The sequence below is a fragment of the Mobula hypostoma genome, chromosome 29 (assembly GCF_963921235.1).
Source record: "Mobula hypostoma chromosome 29, sMobHyp1.1, whole genome shotgun sequence".
Lineage (NCBI taxonomy): Eukaryota > Metazoa > Chordata > Chondrichthyes > Myliobatiformes > Myliobatidae > Mobula > Mobula hypostoma.
In genome coordinates, this window is record NC_086125.1 from 21,619,824 (window position 1) to 21,631,114 (window position 11,291).

At 41.8% G+C, this 11,291-nt stretch overlaps 1 protein-coding gene across 5 annotated transcripts in view; it reads right to left on the reverse strand.

Annotated features, from left to right (window-relative positions):
- LOC134339254 (A-kinase anchor protein 8-like) overlaps window positions 1-10,491 on the reverse strand; it is a 31,187-nt gene extending 20,696 nt beyond the window's left edge. For 4 of the 5 annotated variants that reach the window (XM_063035609.1, XM_063035608.1, XM_063035607.1 and 1 more), the window contains exon 1: window positions 10,390-10,474. In XM_063035609.1, coding sequence (XP_062891679.1) covers window positions 10,390-10,408 — 19 coding nt within the window. In that variant the 5' untranslated portion in view covers window positions 10,409-10,474. Of the gene's footprint in view, window positions 1-10,389 lie in introns of all 5 variants that reach the window. The other variant, XM_063035610.1, reaches the window with a different exon arrangement.
- Window positions 10,492-11,291: the final 800 nt, after the last annotated feature.

Sequence of the window (11,291 nt, forward strand, 5' to 3'; positions counted from 1 at the left end):
CTCACTGTTGACTGCAGACACTCATCCATCCAGTGCTCTCCAGCTCTTCTACAAACTGCCTCTTCCTTGAGCCAAAAATACACAAATTGAATTATCAGCCCAGAGCACTTGCTGCCATTGTTCAGCACCCCAGTCCTTGTGTTTGTGTGTGTAGGTGGGTCTCTTGACTGTTTCCACTTTGGAGGAATAGCTTTTTGGTAGCATCTCTTCCATGCAGACCTCTTCCAATAAGACTTCTCCAGACTGTAGAGGGGTATACTTGGGTTCTAGAAGTTTCTATGAGTTCAGAGTCAATAGCAGTGCTGGACTTCTTCCGATTTAGAAAGGATGACAGTTTGATGCATCTCGTCTGCTGTAATCCATTTCAGTTGGTTGACCACTGCATTTCTGGTCCTGAACCTTACCCAAGTTTCTTTGTGCTACTTGGACAGTACATCTTCAAACTCCTGTCTGTCACAAAATTTCTGCTTGGGAAAGATCTTGCTGATGCAGGATGACCACCTTACTCACTCCTTCCTTAGTGTAAGAATTACAGTTTGAAGATTAAACTGTCATATCGGCCACATCCTTACCTTTTAGCTTGGTTGTCCTTCGCCCAGTTTGACTCCTTCTATACCAGTTTCTATTTCAATTAACCAGTTTAGTTCACTCAACACATTATGTCATTGATCATTATCACCTGTTTGTTACTTGTTTAATTATTCACTGTTATATATCTACAAAATAACTAAGCTTTTATTTGAAAATAATTACTTTGTTAAAACAATTCACTGTAACATTTAATATTTTGGAAAATGAATGTTTGGAAATATAAAATTTGCTCCCTTCTATTGACACTAATGCAGAAGACAAAAATAAACAACTAAAACAAAATTAATACAAAATATCTAGGGTGCTTAAGATGTTTGCACAGTGCTGTATATTTTTTATTGGCAGGAAACTAACACGAGCAGGAAAGCTTGATATGATAGTTCACGAAACATGGGAGAACAAGCAGATACAAATAGAAAGAGAATGGTAAATTCAACCTTTATGGCACAGGTTTGTAGTACTTTGCTTAGCACTCTTGATACAGTCCAAAGAATGAGATTACTAATAGTAAAAGAGATTATTATAGCATTATAGTGTGCCAAGAACCTGGCATGATACCTGCCCTCCTCATTGCTATTCAAGGAACCTGGGACAATACAATAATCAAATCATCCACAGCTTACACAAGTCGAGATTGCCTACAAGGATAGACAGGGGCGGATTTGAAACATCACATTTAAGGAGAAGCAACTTATGGCCGACATCCAACAACATACTCCTAGTCCAAGAGACAGATGGTATGAATGGAAAGAGAACAAAAGATCCAGGAACAGCTGATAACTTAAACATACATACAATGCTGGAGAAACTCAGCAGGTCAACCAGCATTTATGGAAAGGAATAACGAGTTGATGTTTTGGGCCGAGACCCTTCCATGGATGCTGCTTGACCAGTTTTGAGTTTCTTCAGCATTTTGTGTGTGTCACTCTAGATTTCCAGCATCTGCAGAATCTTTTGCGTTTATAATTGCAAAAAGCACAGATCTTTCCACTATGAAAGGCATCATTCTGCTGATACAGAGAGAGCTTATCTAGGCAGTTAAAGTCCAATGCAGCAACAAGCATTCCAAGGACAGTGACAAAAAAACAAATGCTGGAAGAACCCAACCAGTTAAGCAGCATCTGTGGAAAGAGAAACCAGTCAGGACTGGATAAAGAAATGAGGATGTGGAAGTGCATTTTGATCAGAAAGGGAGGAGATCTTCAAGGTAGGCATATCTAGAAAAATTGCAGTGAATTCACAGTAATAAAAAACAAATGGAAGTAAAGGTTCTGAAACCAGAAAAAAAACTGAAATGCCAGAAGAACTCAGCCAGTCAAGCAGAACCAGAGAAGGGGTTGCTGATCCAAAACTTGACTGGTTTCTCCATCCACAAATATTGCTTGACCGGTTCTGTTCTTCCAGCACCTTCCTTTCTTTTTGTTTCAAATTATAATATCTGTGATTTCATTTGTTTTCACAGCATACTATCCACCACAATTCCAGCACTGCACCAGTCCATCTAGGGGTTGGTAACAATTATTTCAACAACTGAAAAGCCAGGGTTACTGAGCATTAAAAACCCCTTCAGCGCCAAAACGTAATGAAATACTTTTATCAAACAAAGAATGTCATAACTATGAGAACATTCATGAAAGGAGGCAAGCCTGAATGTGGTAATTCAAGGAAAAATTATTGCAAGGATCCTGCTCAATCACTACTTCTCAGTGGGGGAAAAAAGTTCCTCCCAGAATCATAATACAGGTGTCCTCCACTTTTCGAACGTTCGCTTTACGAAACCTTACTGTTACAAAAGACCTACAATAGTACCCTGTTTTCGCTTTCAGAAGGTGTTTTCACTGTTATGAAAAAAAATCAGCGCGCGCCCCGAGCAGCTGCTCTCCCCCGGATTCTTGCTGGCATTGCTTAAACACGTGCCTGTGAGCAGCCGTTTGCAAGATGAGTTCTAAGGTATCGGAAACGCCTGGAAGAGCTCGTAAGGGTCTTACACTTAGCGTAAAACTAGACATAATTAAGCGTTTTGATTGTGGTGAACGAAGTAAGGACAACGTGAGTTTGTCTTGTGGAAGCTGACGAACATGTTGAAGAGTTTTTGGCATCCCATGACCAAGAACTGACAGATGAAGAGCTGATGCAATTGGAAGAAAAAAGGATAACATCGAAACTGAATGAGTAATGATAAAGTACAACTTCAATTTTGAAAGGGTACGTCGGTTTAGGGGATATTTGCAGGATGGTTTGAGTCCTTACAAGGAACTGTATGATAGAAAAATGCGCGAGGCTCAGCACTCAAGCAAGCCTTCCACATCAGACGACGAACCTCGACATCGAGGCGGGCAGAGATAGAAGAAGATGAGCTACCTGCTCTAATGGAAACAGACGATGACGAGATGACACCCCAGTGTCCCACCACCCCAAACCCCAGGCCACGGACAGATATCGATTCGTGGAGAATGCAACAGTAGCCTGGAGGCACCCAGCACATCTTTAAGAAAAAAGCTGAAATAAACATGCTAATTAATTAGGTGCCACCGACACGTAGTTATCAGCCCAATTCAGAGACGACGCAATCGGAAATCTGCACTGATCTGGGCCAACAATTACGTGCCGGGCAGCACCTAATTAATTAGCATGGTTATTTAGGGTTTTTTCAAGATGTGTTGTGTGTCGCCCGGCTACTGCTGGACCCCTACATGCTTTGCGGCAATGTATCACTCGGCTGTCTGGAGGATGGGGACCACTGCACCACCCAAACTCTGACTCAGCCGAACACACCATCCTCCGTGTGCTCGGCGCTGTCATCCCGATTCCCGTAAGTGATACTACACTGTACATACATTATTTCTACTTTATATAGGCTGTGTATTTTTACCTGTTATTTGGTATGATTTGGCAGCTTCATAGCTTAAAGGTTACTGGAGAGTGCTTGCGCCATGCTTTTGCCAACAGCGCTTGCGTGAGATTTTCCGCTGACGGAGAACAGTTCAATAATGATTGTGGAAAAGTATTTCTACTTTATATAGGCTGTGTATTTATATCATTCCTGCTTTTACTATATGGTACTGGTATTCAAGGTTTTATGTGTTATTTGGCATGATTTGGTAGGTTATTTTTGGGTCTGCGAACGCTCACAAAATCTTCCCATATAAATAAATGGTAATCGCTTCTTCGCTTTACGACATTTCGGCTTATGAACCGTTTCATAGGAACGCTCTACCTTCCGATGGCGGGGAAAACCTGGTTTAGTTTTCTCTAAAAGCCAAAGAAAAACATGAAGTAAGAATCGCTGTACAGAATTTTTCTCAACTTCACAAAACATTTGACTATCAAATGAAGGGATGTAGAGGTCCTCAAATCCATCTGCTCCACAAGGTCATGAAAACCATGACCCTAAGCAACGTGTCCACAATATACCAACTGATGTCTATGTGGACTTTAGAAAGGAAGTTCAACGGACTCATTGTAAATATGCAATTGTCCTTTGATCTTTAATCTGAAATGTCCTTTCATTTTTAGCATATAAAATGTGTAGTGTCAGGTCATGCAGGCCTTTTCCCTCTGAAAAGGGTCTCAATATGACGCCTGCTCTGTCTCATTAATCAAATAAAGAGACCGCTTCATATCTACCGGTATTCTCTCTGGTGACTTTGTTCACGCGACAAGGATGACACTTGGGTGCTAAGTAACACAAAGAGACACAGGAATACAGATCCATGATTTCTTGAAAGTGACATCACAGGTAGACAAGGTTGGAAAGAGAGCTTTGGCACATTCATCTTCATCAATCAGGGCACTGAGTACAGCGGTTGGGTATTACATTGAAGCTGTACAAGAGGTTGGCAAGGCCAAATTTAGAGTTTCGTGTACAGGTCTGGCGACCAACCTACAGAAAAGACATCAATAAGCTTGGAAAAGTGCAGGAAAATTTGCAAAGATATTTCCAGGACTTGAGGAATAGAGCTACAGAAATAGGTCAAATAGTCATAGTCATACTTTTATTAATCCTGGGGGAAATTGGTTTTTGTTACAGTTGCTCCATAATTAATAAATAGTAATAGAACCATAAATAGTTAAATAGTAATATGTAAAATTATGCCAGTAAATTATGAAATAAGTCCAGGATCAGCCTATTGGCTCAGGACGTCTGACCCTCCAAGGGAGGAGTTGTAAAGTTTGATGGCCACAGGCAGGAATGACTTCCTATGACGCTCTGTGTTGCATCTCGGTGGAATGAGTCTCTGGCTGAATGTACTCCTGTGCCCACCCAGTACATTATGTAGTGGATGGGAAACATTGTCCAAGATGGCATGCAACTTAGACAGCATCCTCTTTTTAGACACCACCGTCAGAGAGTCCAGTTCCATCCCCACAACATCACTGGCCTTATGAATGAGTTTGTTGATTCTGTTGGTGTCTGCCACTCTCAGCCTGCTGCCCCAGCATACAACAGCAAACATGATAGCACTGGCCACCAGACTCGTAGAACATCCTCAGCATAGTCCGGCAGATGTTAAAGGACTTCAGTCTCCTCAGGAAATAGAGACGGCTCTGACCCTTCTTGTAGACAGCCTCAGTGTTCTTTGACCAGTCCAGTTTATTGTCAATTTGTATCCCCAGGTATTTGTAATCCTCCACCATGTCCACACTGACCCCCTGGATGGAAACAGGGGTCACCAGTACCTTAGCTCTCCTCAGGTCTACCACCAGCTCCTTAGTCTTTTTCACATTAAGCTGCAGATAATTCTGCTCACACCATGTGACAAAGTTTCCTACTGTAGCCCTGTACTCGGCCTCATCTCCCTTGCTGATGCATCCAACTATGGCAGAGTCATCCCAAAACTTCTGAAGATGACAAGACTCTGTGCAGTAGCTGAAGTCCAAGGTGTAAATGGTGAAGAGAAAGGCAAGGATTTTATTCCCTAGAGCATAGGAGAATGAGGGGAGATTTCATTGAGGTATACAACATTATAAGGGTATACCAAAGATGGGGTAAATGTCTACAAGCTTTTTTTTCTCTATCATTTGGGTGAGACTAAAACTAAAGGTCATAGGTTTAAGGCAAAAGGTAAAATATCTAAGGGAATACGAGGGGGAACTACTTCACTCCTAAGGTGGAGCAAATGTGGAACGAGTTGCCAGCAGGTGGTGTGGGTTCAATAGTAACATGTAAGTTTGGAGAGGTACATGGATGAGAGTGTTATGAAGGGCAATGGTCCACATGCAGATAGAACAGACCACGCAGAAATCCACACTAGCACAAACTAGATGGACTAGACCAGTGGTCCCCAAACTCTGGGCCATGGACTGATACAATACCGCGAAGCATGCAGCGGTGGCCGGGACGCACTCAGCACATCTTTAAGAAAAAAGCCGAAATAAACAAGCTAATTAATTAGGTGTCGCCCAGCACGTAAATGTCAGCCTAGATCAGAGGCGGCACCTAATTAATTAGCTTGTTTATTTCGGCTTCTTTTCTTAAAGATGTGCTGGGTGCAGCCTGGCTACCACTGCACCATTGCATTCTTCGCGGCAATGTATCGGTCCGCGGCCCAGAGGTTGGGGACCACTGGACCAGAGGACCTGCTTGTTCTTTGACTCTACAAACTTTTGTAAAAAGAACAGAATGATGGATACTTGGAATGCATGCACACTTTTCTAGCGGTGGAGGCAAGCACAATAGATATGTTTAAGTCTTAGGCAATTGATGTGCAGAAAATTGAAGCATATGAATATTATGTAAGCAGAAAGGATTAGTTTAGCCTGGGGCAAAGTCATGGACCGAAGGGCCTTTTCCTGTGTTGTAATGCTTAAAGTTCTATGAGCACAAAAATCCGCAAATGAAAATTCAAATTCATTTTTCAGCACATCAACTGCCCCAAGAAGCTACAATTATTTTCAAGCAGGAAACAAACATCAAAGATAATTTTACTCCTGAGCTAAATTTTGACCATCACAATAGAAGATTTAACTTTCAATTAAGCAACACAAAGTGGTTAGGAGTAAACATAAACCTGTAGTTCCATAAGGATGAAAAACAATTGCTTGTCTGCGGTTATTGAAAAAGTCATCACTTTAAACCACCAGGCCAAAGTGACTGAAGGCAGCACAATCATTACTCTGATCTGCAAAAGGTTGCAAATAAGCCCAATGATTACATTCATGAATAAAATCTGAACATGTTTACAACTGCTTGAGAATCACAAACCACGAATAAAAGTGATAGAATTGGCTAGAGCAGAAGTGTGCAAAAGGCATCATTTTACTTTCACCAACATCTCGGACTTTTGCATTGAAGGTGATTTTTCCCACTGTAGCACAATTAAAATAAAAACCTGAAACAGTCATCGATGTCTAACTCAGGTGAGTGCCTACCATAACTCTGTTAAGAATGGAGAAATATAATACAATCAAAAGGCAGATGGCCAAGGAACAAGTAAGGTTGGATGGAATTAGTTAATACTAAAAAGCTGGGAATACAGATGGATTCTTGTCATCTTCAGAAGTTTTCAGATGACTCTGCCATAGTTGGCTGCATCAGCAAGGGAGATGAGGCCGAGTACAGGGCTACGGTAGGAAACTTTGTCACATGGTGTGAGCAGAATTATCTGCAGCTTAATGTGAAAAAGACTAAGGAGCTGGTGGTAGACCTGAGGAGAGCTAAGGTACCGGTGACCCCTGTTTCCATCCAGGGGGTCAGTGTGGACATGGTGGAGGATTACAAATACCTGGGGATACGAATTGACAATAAACTGGACTGGTCAAAGAACACTGAGGTTGTCTACAAGAAGGGTCAGAGCCATCTCTATTTCCTGAGGAGACTGAGGTCCTTTAACATCTGCCGGACGATGCTGAGGATGTTCTACAAGTCTGTGGTGGCCAGTGCTATCATGTTTGCTGTTGTGCGCTGGGGCAGCAGGCTGAGGGTTGCAGACACCAACAGAATCAACAAACTCATTCATAAGGCCAGTGATGTTGTGGGGATGGAACTGGACTCTCTCACGGTAGTGTCTGAAAAGAGGATGCTGTCCAAGTTGCATGCCATCTTGGACAATGTCTCCCATCCACTACATAACGTACTGGTTGGGCACAGGAGTACATTCAGCCAGAGACTCATTCCACCGAGATGCAACACAGAGCGTCATAGGAAGTTATTCCTGCCTGTGGCAACCAAACTTTACACTCTTCCCTTGGAGGGTCAGACACCCTGAGCCAATAGGCTGGTCCTGGACTTATTTCCTTGCATAATTTACATATTATTATTTAATTATTTATGGTTTTATTACTATTATTTATGGTGCAACTGTAACGAAAACCAATTTTCCCTGGGATCAATAAAGTATGACTATAAAGCATAGTCCCTCTTCAGTTCTATCCATCCATATTCATCATAATTAGCAAGCACACAATTGGTTGTAATTGACTGTAGGGATAAAGGAAGCACCTAGGGAATTTCAAATATAGAAACATTTAGTAAGCAATATTGCTTCCAATGATATTAACATCTCAAATGCCTGTTTGAAAATGGCCATTTATTATATTTGCAATGCTAATAACTCTGCTCTAAAGGAACAACGATCACTCCAGCTTAAAAGAAATCAATATACGAGTAAAATCCTTAAGTAAACTAGATTAAATTCAAATACAATTAACAAAACTACAAAAACAGTATGACACACAACTTTATCAGCAAAATGGAACCATGTTCTTTGGTTGCACGTATGCAACTGCAATTTTCCTCAAAGAAGTCATCATTTAGTGCAAGTGCATTTAGTCCAAGTGCAAAGACAAGGATAGTTATATTTTGCAATAAATAATATTCCTGCTTTTAATGAAGAGGAATAAAAGAGTGGAGATGATATACAAACTTTTGTAGAATTGACCATTACATCTGCTTCAACAACCGATGCTGATACCAGACATGCACCTATCTAGCAAGAGGAGGTAAGTGAACACAATTAAATCTGTACAACATAACTTTAAGCCAAGATTGCCATATTATCAACATTAGGAGGCATTTTCAAACATAACAGCCTCTCTTTCTACCTATCCTGCTGTGCATTTCTAGTGTGATTTGCTTTAGTGTAGTGACTTATGGATGGTTGGAACATCTTGCAATTAAATTATTCTTGCTATCCTCATTAAAATAGATACAGAAGCAGCCACAAGCTTTCTTAAAATTCAAATACCAAACGTTGATCAAAAATCAAAATAATTCAGATGCAATAAAAAGTTTACAAAACATCCAACAATTCAACTTATATCTATGGAGACAGAGGCAATAATGCACATCAGAGTAGTAGCAGCAGCATTATAGAGACCTGCACTTGACCCTGACTTGGGCTGCAGTCTGTGTGTAGTCTCTATGTTCTCCTCTGACCACATACTCCAGGTACTCAAGATTCCTCCCAAACCCAAAGATGGGCAGGTAGGTGACTAGTTGCTATAAATTGTTGCTTTAAGTAACGGAAGATTAACAAAGGAAAATTAGTGGACAATTGTGAACAAGTTTCAGTGCTACAAGAGGGATTGTACTTCCTGGAATCAATGACCTTCACCTGTTGTAGCATGTACCTTAGAATATTTATCAACTTGTTTCATTTTCTATGAATTGTGCCTGACCAGCTGAGCATTCCAGTTTCTGTGCACGTTAACGTTAATTTCAAAGGAAGTGTACTGCATACACCCATTGGATCAAGGGATACTTCAAGCATGGCAAACGCCATCTTAAGGAAATTGAGATGGTCAAAAAAATAGACAACCTTGCACTTACCAATCTGAGACACAAGTTGCTGCAAGGTCAAAAAAGGTTAAGAGCAGAGAGCGTAAGTGTTGGACCAAGAAAAACACAAGAGAACGCAGCTGATGGAATCTGGAGTAACAACTTGCTAGAGGAAGTCAGCAAGATGAGCGGCATCTGCTGGGAGGAGGAACTGCTTATGTTACGAGTTGAAACACGGCATCAGGACTTCTGGTGTCCTGACACGTTCTTGGGAAGTACATTAATGAGAAAAATTTTTGTAAGGATTTTATAACGGGGTGAGATATTCTTTGCAGGTAGGGAGTCTCTAACGGCGGTTTTTGGCATCGCTAAGGATTAATGAGGGGAAACTCCAAAACGTGCGCGGTGGGCAAATTCAGGATCCCACCGACCACGCGAGCGTGCGCGCGTGCACGCGGGGCGGGGGCGGGAAGGAGGCCGACGCCATTTTGTGGCGTTAAAGCGAGACTACTGCAGGAAGAAAAGCGGGAGTCCAGTGACCACCTTCTCGCCTGGAATAAACATACTGCGGTAAATTACATGGGTACAAATGCAGGACTCACACATAAACTTCTCAAGAAGTGTTTTTAAAAAATCGTCATTTAAATTCACAACCACACGTGGAAATAGCGTGCCAGCTACAGCATCGCATGCGCAAAGATCGCATTTTAACCAAAAATAAGCGAAATATATTTTGAAACTGTCATTTCCATTCACGGCCGTATTACCTGATTTACTTTAAACGCTATGCCAGTTAAAGATAAAACGCGTCAGCTCGAGCGCTAGGAGAGCCAGGCTGGCGGGTAGTGATTGACAGCGCTATTAACCTATCATATTGTGCATTGGCGGCAACTCAGCCAATCAGCGAATAAGATGAGGAAATATAAACCAGTATCAAAGGCGCCCCCAACTAGGGATTATTTGTAGCGATCACGTCAGAGCGACATCAAATGCTATACTTGTACATAGTTCTCAATAACTCAGCTGTGAGCTTTAATGATAGATGAGAATCACCATGAAAAATCCCCGATCACACTAACCTCCATAGCGACCGTCCATTGTGATCCCGCTTCAGTCAGAAACGTTCGGGCCTCAATGACGTCGGCAGAGCCGGGGAGGGCGGGATACGTGAGGCGCGCGCCGGTGGACGAGTCACGTGAACCGCGGCGCGGGTTGGGCGGATCACGTGCCATCGTAGGCTGGTTCTGCCTGTTTTTCCAGGGTGGCCGATGCGCTCCTCGACTTTAAATTGATTGTGACTCCTATCACACCCAACGGGGTGTCGTTCAAAGCAGCTGGCTTTGACAAACACAGATAGATTAAAGTCATCCCAGCACAAACAAGAGAAGAAGTGCAGATGCTGGAAATCCAAGCAAGGAAAAGAGGATGCTGTCTTAAGCTGCATGCCATCTTGGACAATGTCTCCCATCCACTACATAATGTACTGGGTGGGCACAGGAGTACATTCAGCCAGAGACTCATTCCACCGAGATGCAACACAGATCATCATAGGATGTCATTCCTGCCTGTGGCCATCAAACTTTACAACTCCTCCCTTGGAGGGTTAGACACCCTGTGCCGATAGGCTGGTCCTGGACTTATTTTTTAATTTACATATTACTATTTAACTATTTATGGTTCTATGACTATTTATTATTTATGGTGCAACTGTAACGAAAACCAATCTCCCGCTGGGATCAATAAAGTATGACAATGACTATAACACACACAAAATGCTGCCTGGCCTGCTGAGTTCCCCCCATTTTGTGTGTGATAAGTGCATTTTTTGCCTGAGACCATGAACTGTTTAATCAAAACACCTTAGGTAATCAGAATCAGGTTTAATATCATTGGCATTTGTCATGAAATTTGATAACCTTGTAGCAGCAGTACAATGCAATACATGATAATAGAAAAAAACTGAATTAGAGTAAATATATAA